Below are 17915 nucleotides of genomic sequence, written 5' to 3'. Positions count from 1 at the left end.
AAAAAGTATGCAAGAATACAAACTAAAGTTTATTACCTCAGGGAGCGTGATATACTAGTATTTATTATTTGACTTGTAACAAGGAACATGCATTTAGAGCTCAGACCAAGGCTCACGTCCCAGTTCCACTACTGATCTGACATGTGAATTACATGTTAGTTTCTTCATTTGTAAAACAGTAAAAGAATAGTACCTGCCTGATTAGAATTGTTATGAGGTATAAATATTAGAAGAGTGCCTATAACAATAAGTTATATTGTCATCCTATTATTGTCTCCTTCAGAGTCTTCCTTGTATCCTATGCCTTCTTCCATCCCTCACTACTTTGTTGGGATCAACAAAAGATTTGATTAAGTACCGAGAGGAAAGCAGAGAAAAACAAATTACAAGAAGCCTAAACTTGAGTGGATTCATAGTACTTGTTTCAGGTCCACTAGAACTAGCTTGCTTTTGAGGCTGAGATGCTTCTGAGGTCCTTATGGATTGGTACAATTTTAGAGCTATCTGGCCCAGATTTCTTTCTGCTTGGCCTGTATTCATTCACATAGAAGGTACTCTTACAACTAATAGCTTAGGAGCTTTCTTCTGAGCATCTCCACACCTTCACTATGGCTCGGTGATATATCCAGTATCTTCCTCTTCTCTTATTCCTAATCAACAGCTTCTTGCAATGCAAATGCTTTCTCTTACTAACTAGAACTTTCTCCTTGATGGCAGACAGCTAAGACCTGGAGTTGTTATATTTGAGTTGAAAACACGTTTATCCAATCCCAACCTGGCCTCTTTCGTAGGATTACTGCCACATTAATGTTACTTGGGTTGAGAAATCTGGTCTTTCAGGCAGTGATTAGATTTTCCCTATGTGTTTTACATTTCACATTCAACAAATATCATTAATGTTAAATATGAAATAAACCAGTAACTTCTCCTGGTTTATTTTACTCTAAGGACACTAATGTATGGAATAAAAAATCATATTCCTGCCCTGCTGGTGTGGCTCAGTGGTTTAGCATCAACCTATGAACTAGAAGGTCACAGTTCAATTCCCAGTCAGGGCACATGCCTGAGTTTCGGGCTCAATCCCCAGTAGGGGGTGTGCAGGAGGCAGCTGATCAATGATTCTCTCTCATCATTGATGTTTCTTCCCCCTCCCCCCCACCCATGTCTCTGAAAACAATGAAAATATATTAAAACAAAAAAGAAATTGGATTCCTTGCAGAATAGGATGGTGATGAGCTTCCCTGTTAGTAAAAAGCTCTCAATTAATGCTTGTGACTAAAACCAAGCAGTAGCTCTTTTCACTGATTTCACATGATCTCCAGTGTTTCTCATCTCACGTCCTTCTTCCATCTCTTATATATATTTACTAGAGGCCCAGTGCATGACATTCATGCACTGGGGAGGGGGGGGTCCCTCAGCCCTGCCTGCGCCCTTTCCCAGTCCCGGAGCCCTCAGGGGACGTCCTACTGATGGCTTAGGCCCGCTCCCCACAGGATCCTTAGCGCTGCCTTGGAGGCAGGCTGCTGCACTCGCCAGCCTTCAGCCTGGCTTGTGGCTGAGCAGCGCTCCCCTTGTGGGAGTGCACTGACCACCAGGGGGCAGCTCCTGCGTTGAGTATCTGCCTCCTGGTGGTCAGTGCACATCATAGCAACTGGTTATTCCTCCGTTTGGTTGATTTGCATATCACCCTTTTATTATATAGGACTAGAGGTCCAGTGCCCTCAGCCCCACTGTGCCCTCTCACAGTCTGGGACCCCTCGGGAGATAATGACCTGCTGGCTTATGCCTGCTTCCAGGTGGCAGAGGGCAGGCCCAATCCCTAGGTGCAGCCCCTGGTAGGGCTCAGAGCAGGGCCGATTGGGGAGTTGGGGCGCCGCCCCGTCATGCACAGAGCAGGGTGGATCGGGAGGTTGCGATGCCACCCTCAGTCACGCTCAGGGTAGGGCCGATTGGGGGGTTGGGGCGCCGCCCCGTCACACTCAAGGCAGGGCCGATGGGGAGGTTGCAGCGCCACCCCGTCATGCACAGAGCAGGGCCGATCAGGGGGTTGGGGCGCTGCCCCCTGTCACACACAGAGCAAGGCCGATCAGGGGGTTGGGGCACTCCGCCATCTCACTCAGGGCAGGGCCGATGGGGAGGATGCGGCTCCACCCTGTCACATACAGAGCAGGGCCCATGGGGGGGTTGGGGAGCTCCCCCCTATCAAGCACAGAGCAGGACTGATCAGGGGGTTGGGGAGCCTTCCCCTGTCACGAACAGAGCAGGGCAGATAGGGAGGTTGTGGCCCTGCCCCGTCACACACAGAGCCGCAGGGCGATCAGGGGGTTTGGGTGCTGCCCCTGTCATGCTGCTCCAGGGGCCAGGAGGCCTCATGGCTCTGCTGATCCCAGTGCTGGGAGGCCTCGCGGCTCCGCTTGACACCGGGGCAGTGAGACCTCGCTGCTCAGCTGATCCCGGTGCTGGGAGGCCTCCTGGCTCGCTTGACACAGGGGCAGTGAGGCCTCGCTGCTCCATTGATCCCGGTGCTGGGAGGCCTCGCGGCTCCACTTGACCCCAGGGCAGTGAGGCCTCGCAGCTCCGCTGATCCCGGTGCTGGGAGGCATATTACCCTTTTACTATATAGGATAGAGGCCTGGTGCACAGGTGGGGGCCAGATGGTTTGCCCTGAATGGTGTCCTGGATCAGGGTGGGGGTCCCGCTTGGGTGCCTGGCCAGCCTGGATGAGGGGGTGATGGCTATTTGCAGCTGGTCACACCCCCTTCAGGGTGGGGGTCCCCAATGGGATGTTTGGCCAGACTGGGTGAGGGGCTGAGGGCCGTTTTCAGGCTGGCAGGTAACTGAAGCTCCCAACCCCTCCTTTTTCACTTTTTTCTTTTTTTTATTCTGGGATTTATTTACCTTCTATGGCTGTCACTGGAACTGAGAGCCAGCTTTAGTTCTGAGGCTCAGCTCCAGCTCTGAGGCCTCGGCTGCTGAAAGCAGGTATCTGGGTTTGTTTGGGTTCTATCATCGAAACTCTGTTGCAACTCCAGCTTGGCCGGCTGGCTGAAAGCATGGGGTTTGTTTAGCGTCTATAATTGCAACATAGTTGCTTAGAGTGCAAGCTCAGAGCCCAGCAGCGGCAGGCGGGGAACCTTGGCTTCCTCCTTCACTGGAGCAAGCAAGCCTCCTGTTCGCTTCAGCTGCCTGGCTTCCGGCCACCATCTTGGTTGGCAGTTAATTTGCATATTGCCCTGATTAGCCAATGGGAAGCATGTCGGAGGTACAGTTAATTACCATGTTTGTCTATTATTAGATAGGATTCTTTCTTCTCATCTCCTTTCCTTCCTCTCCCTCTCCTTCTTAAGCACCTTCTGTGTGTCAGGCACTCAGCAACAAAGATTGAGCAAAACTGACCAACTTCTAATTGTCATGGGGTTTACACACGTAATTGGAATTGAGACATTCACTAAATAATCACCAAATCTGTAATTTCAAACAGCACTTAGTGCCACATAGGCAAACAGAATCCTGTGAGAAACCTGTGTTTGTATAGACTTCATCCAGGAAATGGCAGCTGAGTTGGGGTAGTGTGGACGAAAGGGGCCACATGCTAACTTGACCAGCTCAGGGAAGGCCTGCATGGTGGTCTTGCAAACTCAGAGACCTAAAGTAACCACTAAGGATGGTCTAAAATTAAACTTTAACTAAGAGCAGTTATGGTGAGTAGTTACGTCCTAGGCCGGTATCCTCACTGACAAGGTCAACCTTTACCTTAACTGAGCCTCTCTGTCTTTTTGTATCTATGAAAACATATCCTTGAAATGTCTGGGTAACTTGTAACTTCCCTTTTTCCAGACCTCTTAGGGCACAACCCAATGTGCCTAGGCGCCAGGACAGATACCAGAAATTCCTTCATTGTTATTGTTATACTAATGGTTGGCTGTTAACTATCCTGCACCCACTTAAGTATGTGTCTATTTTACTTTTTAATCCAATCCCAGGGTCCTCCCCCACACCCCGCCCTGTTTTGTCTCCCCCCCTCACCTCTTTGCCCCCCCCCTCCCCCGCCGCCCCTGCCTCTCTAATCTATCAGCAATGGATTTCATGTAACCCACCTACATCCCCTCCTTTGACTGCAATGTATAAAAATAGATGAAAAACCGCCATTCTCTGGAGCATTATCCCAATCTGTTGAGATACTGCTTCCCAGCAATTGTGGACAGGTTGGCTCAAGTAAACTCACAAAAATTCTTTATAGGTTTGAATTTTTTTACGTTAATAGTAGGAAGGATGAGGAGGAGTTAGCTAGGCATGTTCTCCCTTTTAGAGCTCCAAGTGGGCAGAGACCAGGACTGTCATAGCACTCTTAGGGGCAAAAATAGAATATTGGGACTAGCTATGGTTATGGGAAATATTAATCATGCTCTGTTAACCATGATTGCCTTGTGTTGGTTAAAGAAAGGACATTCTGACCTGGCTGAGAGTCGTATGCCCCTGGGACCTGGGAGTCAACTTTGGACCTGGGAGTCAACCTTGTAATGTGGTCCATTCTCAAGGAAAGATTAACAACCTTCTGCCCAAACAATGGAGTCCCACCCTAGCCTCCTACTTCCCCATGCCTGTAATCCATATTTCCCCCATGTAATCTTTGTCTTACCCTATATAAGCAGCTGGCTTATGGGAGGGGCTGTAGAGCAGATTTTTGTGGGTGACCTGCTGCTCTCCCATAGTGCCGACAGTATTGGAATAAACGCTCATATAAGATTCAACCCTGTCTCTGCTTAATTGGCTCAAGTAGTGACAGGCAGTCCAGACCCATTGATTACCCAGTTACAGCACCAGTCCCTGGGTCTGCCTGACAGGAGATACTCATAAATATTTGTGAAAAGGAACAATGTGAAAAATATAAAATCTGTTTTGATACTAATCAATTAATGCATTTGACTGGTACTAATTAAAAGAAATCCAAAGACAGAGAAACAGTGATCAGACTGTCAAACCTCAGAGGGAAAGTAGGGGAGGGTGGGGGTACAGGGAAGAGATCAACCAAAGGACTTGTATGCATGCATATAAGGCAAACCAATGGACATGGACAACAGGGGGATGAGAACATGAGTGTGTGTGTGTGGGGGGGGAGGTTGGGAGTTAATGGGGGGATGAGGACACATTTGTAATACCTTAACTAGTAAAGAAATTAAAAAAAAAAAAAAGAAATCCAAAGTACAAGACAGGACACAATGGCACAAGATGAGGATGAAGAAATAGCAGCTAACGCATATTCAGGCCTTTCCGGGTATTGCAGAGATTTTAGTCTTTATCCTAACAGCAATTGGAAGCAACTGAAGGGTTATTTAGCACAACTAACATTTAAAAAATACCTATTATGTGTTAGATACTATACTAAAGATTATACTTGCATGATTTTATCTACTTGAAGCAATCATGTTATTATCCCAACTTTACAGACTGAGGACACTGAGGTATAGAAATAAGTGGCAGGGGCTGAACTCCAAAACCCCTACTCTTAACCAGGATATATTACACGTTATGAGCAAGAAAGAGTAGGTAGGCAAGTATGAACAGCTGATTCTAATCTCCTTGGCAGGAACAGCCCCACTGTGGAGTTGGTAGCATAGAGGTATCAGGGTTTAATGAGCTAATCATTGAATGTAACTAATCCCTTTTGTTCTGACTCCATATTAATCAAATAATCTTGTAATTATATTCTGGCTTCCCATATAGATTTTTCTTCTGGGAGGTAATGCACTGACCAGCCTACACATGCGATGTGCTCCAGTTGGCAATTTTATTCCTCATTGTAAGTTAATAAATGGGCATTCTGCTTTTTAAAAAAAATGGTGAAATACACTAAACAAAAAAAAAGAAATGTCTTAAAAATTATTTTTCCGTGAAGCTAGTTTGAAACATAAAAACCAACAGATGAAATAACATACACAGTCTCTCTTTTCTATTGCCTGCTTGGCGTGAGCACGGATGCGGCCGTGAGCTCCAGGGATGCGCCCTCGCTTGGCCTTTGTCAAAGCTCAGAGGCGCAGCCCAGATGTTCCCATTGTTTCCCAATCGGCAAACTCTTCCCCCCGCGCGCGGCGGGGAGGGCTGCTCCGCACAATCGACCGGATTCTCCGAGGAGCGGCGGCTGGAGGCTGCTCCCGCGGGTCTCCTTCGCGTCCCCGGGGTAATGCCCCCCCCCTTCCCCCGTCCTCGGGGCCGGCGGGCGCCCGGGGACACCAGGAAACCCGAGGTGAATGCACTCGCCTCGGGGCCACCACGACGGCAGCCCCGGCCGCGGCCCCAGGCGACGGGGCGCCCGCCCTCCTTCCCCCTTTGCGGGCTCCTTCCTAACGGGGACTCGGCTCCCGACGCCTCGTGGGCTCAAGCTCTGCTCTTTTTTCTTCTCTCCCTAAAATTCCTTTAATGAGCAAAACTGGGACAATCGCAGGCGGGCGTTTTTAAAGTGAAAGCTTCCCGGAACGGACCCCTCTCACCTCGTCAAGGGGGCTGCTTAGTCAATCACACACAAAGGCTTTCCCCCAAGAAAAATGCCAGCAGTCCCGGGAACAGAATACCGACAGGGCCCTCTCGGCAGCGACCCCACCTCCCCTCCAGGAAAAAAACAAAAAGACGTAGGAAAAGGCAGCCGGTGCGAGGTCAGCCGCGCGAGGGGCCTCGTTTCTCGGAGGGAGAAGAAGCCGGAACTGAGGGGTCCCCAAAGGGAAGGAAGGGCCTCTCTCAGGAACCTGCGCGCGGGGCGCGGGAGGAGGGCTGCCGTCGTTAACACATTACGAGGACAGAACTTTCACTATTCTCCTTTTCCGCCATTTTCACCTCGGAGGCTTTCACCAAGAAAGCACAGACAGGAATACATCGTTCTCGCAAGAAAACAAACAAAAAAACTAGCAAACCGGGCGTCCCCCTCAGGCTGGCCGGCCGGCCGGCCGCGGCACGCCAGGCGGGGTGAGGAAGGCGGTGCGGAGACGCCGCGGGCCGCCAAGATGGCCACCGTCGCGGGGCCGGGGGCCGCACACGCGGCCTGCCACCCGGGCATCCGGACGCGGGGCGGCCGGGGACCCACGGGCCAGGGCCAGGGGACAAAACCTCCACGATTCCCACCGCCACCGCTGGGGGACGCGACTCCGCGGACCGAAAGCCCGGCCAACGGTCGGCAGGGAGGTGCCATGTCGGCGCGCAGGGGAGCGGCCCCACACATTCCGGGTCCCCTTTCCTCCCACATCGCACAGGAAGGGCACGACGACCCCGCACACTCGGGCTCCCGCTTACGCCTCGTCACGAGTGCTTCCTGCGGCTAGTGCTCGCCGGGGGGGAGCCTCACAGGGCGGTTCAGCCCGAGCGGCCCGCGCGCGCCGCCCCCCGCGCGAGTGGTGCAAAGGCGCGCGACGCCGAGGGGCGGGGCCGAGCCGGGCGCGCGCGCGGGGGCTCGGGTATATAAGCTTTGGGCCGCGCCGCCCGCCACCCAGTTCGCTCCGCACCGCCGGTCCGCGCCCAGTGGAACTCTGCCTTCTGCTTGCGCACTTCGCGGTCGTCGCCGCACCGCTCCTCTCTCGCCTTCCTCAGCGTCGCGGTCACTCACCACCACCACCACCATGAACGGGCAGCTCAACGGCTTCCACGATGCGTTCATCGAGGAGGGCACCTTCCTCTTCACCTCCGAGTCTGTGGGCGAAGGACACTCCGGTGAGGCGACCGGGCCTGGCGCGGAGGGAGGGCGGGTCGTGGGGCCGGGCCGGGCCGGACCCGCAGACAGCGGCTCCGCTCCCACACTGGTTGCCCTCGCTCGCCGGGCGGTGAAAAGAGCGGCGGCTGCGCGCCTTCCTCGTGGCGCCGCCGGTGCCCAGCGCGTGTACGCCGCTTCCCCCCCCCCCCCCCCCGCCCCACTGCTCCCTTCCTCCCTCCCTCCCACCCGGGCGCGCGCTCCGGCTTGGAGAAGACTCCAGAAAACGAGAGGGCGGGGGGGCCGTGGCCGTGGCCGCTCGTGCTCTACCCGGCGAGGGCACTATTTCCTCCTATTCGCCATCCCGATAGCGCACAGTGGGCGTCCCGCCCGGAGCGCGCGCGCGCCCGCCCGGCCCTCGGGAGCGCGCGCCCCGCATTGCAGCCGCGACCACGTGTCCGCCGCGTGTGGCATCTGGGACGGGGGAGCGGCCGGGCGGCCTGGGCGCCTGCCCCTAGGGACGCTTTCTCTCCGGTGAATTCCTGGCCTGGGGTCGCTGCTCACGGAGAAGGCGGACTTGCCCTTAGGCAGCATGTGGTCTCCCCTTCGAGGCAACCGTCTCCAAGTAAAGACGGCGCGCGCTGAAGGTTCGCCTTATTTGGGCCCGTCTGAGAAGGAGGGGAAGCACAAATGAAGCGCAAGCTGCCATTGCGTTGTCAAGTACCTGGGGTGCCGACCGTTAGCAGGGCTTTCCTTAAGGCTTCCTTCCCTGGGCTTTGTCCGCTGGTCCGCCATTACGGGGATCAGTCTACAGGTGAGCCAGGGAGGCTGTTTCCAGGTTCTTGCCATCAGTACCCAGAAACATCACCTGGAAACCATTATTGTTTTGCTGGACGACTTCTGCCCTTAGGTCGACCACCATGGCTAGTTCTCTAGTGTGATGGTTTCAGGGTCCATTTCTGTCCTGCCTTTAAGTTCCACAAGCACCACCTGGTAGAGAGAGGACAGAACCCAAGGTCCTGAAGAGTGAAGGTCAGGTGGCTTAATCATTTCAGTCACAAGCTTTTCCAAGTTTGCAGATGAAGCCGTGAGCTTTTGGCTTGACTGGCGTGTACATTTTGCATTGTTACAGAAAATTCAGGGAAGTGGCATGGGGGTATTCTGTACCCCCCTCTCCCGGTTTTTAGTATAGAGGAGAAAATCAACAAGGACTCAGAATACACATTTGGGCATTTCCCAGTCTGTTCAGCTCTTGTTCCTGGACCACTCATAATAATATGAAATACTTTGCCATTGTATTCCCTTTGTTCCTTGCTTTCATTGTTTAACTCTTTAGTTGACATTATTTCTCATTGCCCTAACTGGTGTTCCTCAGGATCAGAGAAAAATTGATAAACAGTTCACCTTTTCTGGTTGGTTGGATTTACAATGCAAACTTTACATTTTGGGAATAAAATGATAAGTATTGTTTGAAAAATGAAAATCAGCATTCCAAAGCTCTTTCCTACATTTGCCTGTGGATTTGAAGATAAATGACTTTATTAATGCTTTCACTTGATTAATCTCAATAATGTGGCTATTCTATTTAACAGTGGAATTTATTTTGCTTGGGAACTTAATTTCTCAAAATGTCTGAGTGTACTGGAGAGACAGGACTGACATCGGGTATAAAGTACATATGCAGTAATGAGTTTAAACGTATTAAAACAGGCTGGATATTCTGCTGGCTTATCTGAATTGGTGAGCTTGTGGTACAGCTATATTAAGACCATGGTGTCAGGTTTTCAAGTAACATGTAACATTACATCCAGCATTTATTCTTCAGGCCAATGGCTTCTGGTAAAACAGTGCTGTAATTATACAGCAGTTAAGATCTCCATATTTGGAATGCTACTGAATTGGATACTTGAAAATGTTTAAATTGATAAGTCTTATGTAGGTTCCTACCACAATTATAAGGAAGCTCTAGCAGAGGTCTTTACAGCTGTGGGTGGGTTATAAGGAAGGGGGCATGACATATATTAACAGTAAAAGAAATTGAGCTAGGATCTTTTTTTTCCAGATAAGATTTGTGACCAGATCAGTGATGCTGTCCTTGATGCTCACCTCCTGCAGGATCCTGATGCCAAAGTGGCTTGTGGTAGGTTCACCGTATTGCTTCCTACCAACTGATGAGAGGTAGCAATATGACAATGACTTTATAAAAGTGATGTTTGAGTGTAAACCTCTCTTTTATTAGAAACTGTTGCTAAAACTGGAATGATCCTTCTTGCTGGGGAAATCACATCCAGAGCTGCTATTGACTACCAGAAGGTGGTTCGTGAAACCATTAAACACATTGGATATGATGATTCTTCCAAAGGTATGTTTTAATGAGTTGGCTTTTCTAAGCTCATTTTTCCAAATATTCCTACAGCCAAGTGGCAGATGTATATTATTCAGGGGTCAACTGTGTTGCTATGGGCTTTTTTTTTTTTTTTTTTTTTAAATAAGGTCTGCTTTTGTTACAGGGTTTGACTACAAGACTTGTAATGTGCTAGTGGCCTTGGAGCAACAGTCACCAGATATTGCTCAAGGTGTTCACCTTGACCGGAATGAGGAAGACATTGGTGCAGGAGATCAGGTATTGAGATAGACATTATTTGCATCTCTTCTAGCATTAAATTCTGAGGCTTGGATTGATGACATTGGTGACTTTACTTTTTTAGGGTTTGATGTTTGGCTATGCCACTGATGAAACTGAGGAATGCATGCCTTTAACCATAGTCTTAGCGCACAAGCTCAATGCCAAACTGGCTGAACTGCGCCGTAATGGCACTTTACCTTGGTTACGCCCAGATTCTAAGACTCAAGTAAGTGATGACACATGCATATTACACTGGCCCAGAATATTAGTGATGTTTGATTAAAGCTGACTAATTTAAAAAAGAATAGCATTTGTCTTTTGTAACTTAGGGTAGAGAACCAAAAACAAAACTATTGTTTAGTAGACTGATAATCTGATGACCTGTGTTGCCTTCAAGGTGACTGTGCAGTATATGCAGGATCGAGGTGCTGTGATTCCCATCAGAGTCCATACAATCGTTATATCTGTTCAACATGATGAAGAAGTTTGTCTTGATGAGATGAGGGATGCCCTGAAGGAGAAAGTCATCAAAGCCGTTGTACCTGCAAAATACCTTGATGAGGATACAATCTATCATCTGCAGCCAAGTGGCAGATTTGTTATTGGTGGGCCTCAGGTAAGGCATTAATGTCAATCCAGTTTATTTCTTTGTGATGGTTACTTGTAAAAATTTGGCTACTACCACCTTATTTCTAGGTTTTTTGAGTCCTATATGTGAGTCTTCTGAGGATATTTGTTGAGTGATACAGAATATGCATTTAACAAAGTTCATCTAGGACCACTTACTGGAAAGGGGAAGGTATAAAGTGACTTAAATCTTTTGTAATTTCAGGGTGATGCTGGTTTGACTGGTCGGAAAATCATTGTGGATACTTATGGTGGTTGGGGAGCTCATGGAGGAGGTGCCTTTTCAGGAAAGGATTATACCAAGGTGGACCGTTCTGCGGCTTATGCTGCTCGTTGGGTGGCAAAATCCCTTGTTAAAGAAGGTCTATGCAGAAGGGTTCTTGTGCAGGTATATACTCTTTTTTTATACAATGAGTGATTAAAAGGCATGCTAGCGGGAGGGCGTCCTCAGTAGTTATCTACTTCTTTTATACAAGTGTGTGAGTCTTCTGATGACTGTTATATTTGAATCCTTTTAGGTCTCTTATGCTATTGGAGTTTCTCACCCATTGTCTATCTCCATTTTCCATTATGGCACTTCTCAGAAGAGTGAGAGAGAGCTATTAGAGATTGTGAAGAAGAATTTTGACCTCCGCCCTGGGGTCATTGTCAGGTAAAGATGGTAAAGCCTATTGCTAGTGAAAAATATTAAGGGTGTGGGTGTGTGTATATTAGAGATATATTTTAATCTGAGATGGTGAAGAAAGACTACTCAGGCAGGGGAATATTTTAATTCCTAGAATATGTTGGTGTTATCTTTTAAGTTGCCTTCAGGAAAGGCTTATATTAAAAAAATCCAAAAGTATAGTGCTCCATGGTTTAACCACCCTAGAGAATCCTCCATACTTGGTACTGGGCTTTGTGCTCATCTTAACCTAAGAATGTTTACTTCAAAGAAATGAGTACAGATGAATGGGATACTCAAGGTTATTGATATAATAACCATGGTAGGGGGTGGGCATGGGACTTTGGTAAGTATTCCATGATCTCAGGTGAGCTTTTTTGATAACTTGGAATTTCTCAGAATAACGACAAGTTTTCATATTTGTTGAGCCAGGGACCGAAAAACAAGAACTTTAGTTACTAATAAGGACTGTGCAAGGAGTTTGGACACCAGGGAAGTAACAAACACTTTTGCCACAAACTTTTTTCCTAGCATACACCAGAGAACTGAACTCATTTGCCAGGAGTCTTGAAAATGAGTCTTGCTGATTATTTTGCTTACTTTTAATTAATTGCTACATATTAAGTTACGGACTTGTATATTCCAGGGATCTGGATCTGAAGAAGCCAATTTATCAGAGGACTGCAGCCTATGGCCACTTTGGTAGGGACAGCTTCCCATGGGAAGTGCCCAGAAAGCTTAAATATTAAAAGTGTTAGCCTTTTTTCCCCAGACTTGTTGGCGTAGGCTACAGAGAAGCCTTCAAGCTCTGAGGGAAAGGGCCCTTCTTCCTAAAATTTCCTGTCCTCTTTCAGCTCCTGATCAGTTGCAGTCACTCTAGTCAATGACATGAATTTTAGCTTGTGTGGGGGACTGTAAGTTCGCTTGCTATTCTGTCCCTAGGTTTTTTTTGTTCACCATTATAATGAATTTAGTGAGCATAGGTGATCCATGTAACTGCCTAGAAACAAACCAACAACACTGTAGTAAATAATGCTTTGAAATTGAACCTTTGTGCCCTATCATCCAACCCCCTAAAATTCTAATTGCATTGACTTTCTCACCAAATGCTGAAAATGTCCTTGTAATGTGCACGTAAAGTACTAGTAGTTCCATTATAGCTTCTGTCTGGCAATGCCACAGCCCTGTCAGCATGAATTTGTAATGTCTCCAGCTCTATTATGGATGTGAAGCTTTTCCTTATCCTCCCTATAACATGATCCATTTCTAATTATGTAGCTTTTTGTCAGGGAGTGTTCCCTATTCAATCATTCTTGCATGTAACGCAAGTTCCAGATGGAGCTCTAGCCTGACGGAAAAAAAAAAAAAAAGGCAGTTACCATTAAACCATCTCCCTGGTGCTTATGCTCTTAATTGCCATCTCTTAAACAGCACCAAATCAAATCTCTCCACTTACTCAGCTGTCTTGGAGGACGTACGTAATAAGGTTTTATTTAGTAAACCAATCTTATGCATGGTTTCAGCACTAGCCAAACCACCAACTCCTAGCTCTAGAAAAACAGGCACTTGGCACCCTTGTGATATCATACAGAGAAGTCATAGGGCAGTACCTGAGGGTCTGTAGGTTGCACACTTTGGTACCAGATAACTTTTTTTTTTTTCTTTATAAGAAAGACTAAGTACTCCACACTGCACAATAATTCCTCCCAAGGTTTTAACTTTGTTTTGTTTTCAAAACCAGGTCCAATGAGCTTTCTGAACAGCTGGTGTAGCTACAGAGAAACCAGCTTCCTTCAGAGAGCAGTGCTTTTGGCGGGGAGGAGGAAAATCCCTTCATACTTGAACATTTTCTAATTGCTTATTTATTGTATTCTGGGGTATGGCGTAAGTACAGAGAAGCCATCACCTCAGATGGCAGCTTTTAAAAGATTTTTTTTTTTCCTCAACACCATGATTCCTTTAATATGTTTCCAGCATTCCCAGGTAGGCCAAGGTGTCCTACAGAAAAACCTTGGGTTAGACCTACAGGGGTTCTGGCTGGTGTTAACAAGGGAGGGCAGAGCTGGTGCGGCTGGCCATGGAGAAAGCTGACTTGGCTGGTGTGGTACAGAGAAGCCAGCTTGTTTACATGCTTATTCCATGACTGCTTGCCCTAAGCAGAAAGTGCCTTTCAGGATCTATTTTTGGAGGTTTATTACGTATGTCTGGTTCTCAATTCCAACAGTTTAATGAAGATCTAAATAAAATGCTAGGTTCTACCTTAACTGTGTCCATCATTTTTTTAAGTGTTTGGTATGAATGTGATCTGAGAACATACTCTGACCTTGATTAACTAATTCTATCCATTGTTCAGGGCAATCATCTCAACCCTGACTGCAGGCATTTAATGTTTATAAACCCTACCTATCCCTAGCACTAAGGAAATTCAAGGTTAGGTTTTTAAAACACTGCCTTTAGCCAATGACATGTGTCTCATTACAGCAGCCATTGCTACACTGCCAGTGTTTTGCATTATCTAAGATTGAGGGCATAAAACTTAATATAAAACAGTCTCCATAATAGTTTTTTTTTTTTCATAAATGCAAAAAGTCTCATCAGATCCCTATCAGCACAAACAGGTGTGCTAACGGGTCTTTAAAAGTGAAGTGGCCTATTGTAGACTTGGAAAGTGAGGGGATACCTGTATTAAGGGGGTAATGTTCAGTCTTGAAAATCTAAATCCATTTTCCAATAGGTGTTGGAGGCTGCAAGTTGAAGTTTCTAAACAGGAAACTGAAAAGCTCCATATTTTGGAACACTTAGATCAGTGGTCGGCAAACCACGGCTCGCGAGCCACATGTGGCTCTTTGGCCCCTTGAGTGTGGCTTTTCCACAAAATACCACGTGCGACACGCACGTACAGTGCACTTGAAACTTTGTGGCCCATGGGCAGAAGTCAGTTTTCAGAAAGGAGATAGATGAAACAAGTGTACAAGACAAGTGTGGATGGGAGAGTTGGAAGGGGTCGACCTCAGCGAACGTACCTCAATCAGATTGAGGACGTTTTTAGCAAAGGCCAGCTTAGGAGTACCCTAATTAAGTTAATAACAATATACCTACCTATATAGTTTAAGTTTAAAAAATTTGGCGCTCAAGAAATTTCAATTGTACTGTTGATATTTGGCTCTGTTGACTAATGAGTTTGCCAACCACTGGCTTAGCTAATGCACTGCTGCCTGAAGACCAGTAACTATGTGGGCCAAATAAGGATCTGAGGATGAGTGGACCCCTGCAGGCTGGAGGGACAGCACCAGAGAAGTAACTGCCTTAGATTGTTTGCTAGGAAGATGCCAAAGGAAAGGTGCTTCTCCTGCTTTGGGGGAAAAGAATTTTAAAGATAGGAAGGCAGAGCAGCATGAGCCCAGGGAGAAGAGTAGGAGCAAAGGCATGCAACAGGGTGGGTGAGAAAGTATGAAATGAAGAGAATGTCAAACAGTTCATTTGCCTTTCTATAAAGTTTCAAAAGGGGTGACATGGATCAGACAGGAGATCCAAATGCTGGTCATAGAATACTAAAATGCCTCTGGCTAAAAGGACATTGACAACCCATTCCCAAAACAGCCACAGTTGCATAGGTCCTGATTCCTAAAATCTGAATAACCCAAATTTATTCCATTGAACAATGTTTACCAGTGTTAAGATGACCACCCTTGCCCTGACTGGTTTGGCTCAGTGGATAGAGTGTTAGCCTGTGGGCTGAAGGGTCCCAGGTTCAATTCCGGTCAAGGGCAAGTACCTTGGTTGCGGGCACATCCCCAGGAGTGGGTGTGCAGGAGGCAGCTGATCAATGTTTCGCTCATGGATGTTTCTAACTCTGTTCCTCTCCCTTCCTGTCTAAAAAATTTTTAAAAAAAGATGACCACCCTTTCCCTCTGTCCCATCCTCCCAGCACTTTCACTGGGAAAACAGTCACAGAGGTGGTACACTAAGTTTGGGAATAGCAGCACCCTTGTGAGTGTCCCCTCGCAAAGTGAAGGAGAAAGAGCTGCTATTCTTAGCAAAGGGGAGAAGGTGAACAGAAGACAGAACCTACTGGCAAAGGACACAGTGCTGAGGTACATTGTGTCACTTGTGCAGTTCCCCCACACCATTCTTGCTCCATACCTGTGGTGCCCTGGCTGGTGTTGCTCAATGGCTAGTGCGTTGGCCCACGCACACCAAAGGGTCAAGACTGATTCCCAGGAACGTACCTGGCTGGGTTGCAGGTTTGATAGGGAGGCAACCAATTATTTGTTTCTCCCCTCCCTCCCACTCTTTAGACCCACGGTCACCAACTGGTGGTCCGTGAGGTCCAAAAGGTTGGTGACCGCTGCTCTAGACATCAATTCTAAGGAGGCAACCAATCATTTCTCTTGTTTCCCCTCTCACTCCCACTCTAAATTTGGGTGAGGATTTAAAAACAAAACAAAAAAAAAACCTGTGGCACAGCCATTGCATATAATGCCTTGTATGAATCAAAGGGACTTACTGCCAGGCCCCACTTGGCCCAACCTGTACGTCTTCATGGTAGCCCTGCTCTGATCTCCCTATAGCAAAGGAGATGAAATTAATAGGTTTAAGAAATAAGAGGTAGAACTGATAGCACTTGAAATTATAAGAAATGTGAGGAAAAGACAAGACTGATGACTCAAAGGTGAAAAAAATATAGTTGCCAAAGGCTAAATGACCGTTCGATCATCTGACTGGCCAGTAGGTATGATGTGCACAGACCACCAGGGAGCAGATGCTCAATGCAGGAGCTGCCAAGCTTCGGTGACTTGGCAGCAGCGGTTCTCGAGTGATGCACCCCAGAACCAGAGAGGAGGGAGCCCAGTTTCTCCTAGGGCCACACGATTCCACCTTTGGCAGTGGGTTATGTTGTTGCTGGGCACTGTCAGCCCCAAATCTGGTTTACTGCCAAGCTGCGGTGACTGCAGACACCCTTCAAGCCGTGGTGCTGCCCCAGGTGCGGCAGGCCGGGGAAAGACAGAGAGGTTGGCTCCAGGGCGTGTCCGGCCCATCTCACCAGTCCTTCCCGCCAGCCACCTTCTAATCAATTTCCTTTCAATGTGCACAAATCTGCCACTAGCTCACTAATAAAGGAAAAGCAGGTCTTGAGTTGGAAATGAAGCTAAGTTCTGTTCAGGACCGGGTTTGAAAGCTCTGGGATATCCAGGTGGAGACAGGTATATATAGGTCTAGGGCACAGGAAAGAAATCTACGCATAACATCACCAGAAACCATAGAATAGACATAATCATCCTAAGTGTGTACAGTGAAAAAAATGCCTGGGAAAGAACCCTGAGCCCACTGTCCAGGGGGGTTAGGAGGGGTGGGGCATGGGAAGAGAACCATAAAAACAGATGCAATCTTTTATCAAAGCACTGGGACTGCCAGTCTGTTACCAGACCATGAGCTCTTTTCTTTTTTTAAAACTGCATTCTCACTTCCTAGCCCAGTGCCAGTCCCTTGAATATTCATGGGCCTGAGGAGTTTCCTTGATCCCCTTGTATACCCAAACCTACAGTCCCTTATCCCTCGCCCAGTTTGGTTAATACTTACTTTACATTACCTTCTCACTAAGTGCTAGAATAATGCTAACTATTAAGCTTGTTTTTAGAAAAATACTAATGGAACCATCTCAACTTCCTTATTAGTTTAACTTGCTGCTATCCTAACTACTCTCATAACTGCTAGTGAGAAACTTACAGGCTACATAGATACAAGAAACTAAGAAGGAACCAGAATTGTAGTGAAGAGAAAATTTGTGCATTCAGAACCTGATCACCATCCTAATCATACTTATAATTAAGAAGACAAGTTTTAAGTTACATTATTTCAGAATTATTGTGATTCTCAAAATTACAAGAGACAGGGTAAAGGACCTTAAGTCAGACATGAGGTTCAAACCATCAATCCATCCCTTACTTATTAGGTTTACATCTTTGAGCAAATTATAGTACCTCTCAGTGTCATTTTCTCCAACTGTAAAATAAGACTACTGACCATTAAGGACTAAATGGCATGTAGGCACTGTGTGAAGCATTGTGCATGTGGCAAGCACTTGAGAATACTTAGCTACTATTTTCATCATGGTACATAAAATCTCTTTCCCCAAGGAGCCAGTCACGTTAAACCTAACTTTCCCCTTTATTGTAGGACCTTTTCACATTGCTTTTAACCCCCTCCTGGCCTTTAAACCTTAGACGGATAAATCTCATCCTTGCTTTACTTTCTTGGCTCCTTCCTCTAAGATACCATCTCTGAATTTAAAGGAGCTATAGACAAGGAAGAAAAATGTAAATGTC

The 17915-nt window shown here is 47.2% G+C and overlaps 1 protein-coding gene across 1 annotated transcript; it reads left to right on the top strand.

The window, feature by feature from the left end:
* The first annotated feature begins 7478 nt into the window (after positions 1 to 7478).
* MAT2A (methionine adenosyltransferase 2A) lies at positions 7479 to 13851 on the top strand. Its single transcript, XM_081100900.1, has 10 exons — positions 7479 to 7695; positions 9735 to 9812; positions 9912 to 10034; positions 10183 to 10295; positions 10381 to 10524; positions 10696 to 10914; positions 11131 to 11313; positions 11444 to 11577; positions 12236 to 12291; positions 13331 to 13851. Exons 1-10 carry the CDS (start codon positions 7605 to 7607, stop codon positions 13441 to 13443), a joined length of 1254 nt encoding a protein of 417 aa, XP_080957026.1. The 5' UTR covers positions 7479 to 7604; the 3' UTR covers positions 13444 to 13851.
* Positions 13852 to 17915: the final 4064 nt, after the last annotated feature.

The sequence above is a fragment of the Myotis nattereri genome (genome assembly GCF_964212035.1).
Source record: "Myotis nattereri genome assembly, chromosome: 10".
In the NCBI taxonomy this organism is placed as follows: domain Eukaryota; kingdom Metazoa; phylum Chordata; class Mammalia; order Chiroptera; family Vespertilionidae; genus Myotis; species Myotis nattereri.
This window is presented reverse-complemented; position numbering and strand designations above follow the sequence as displayed.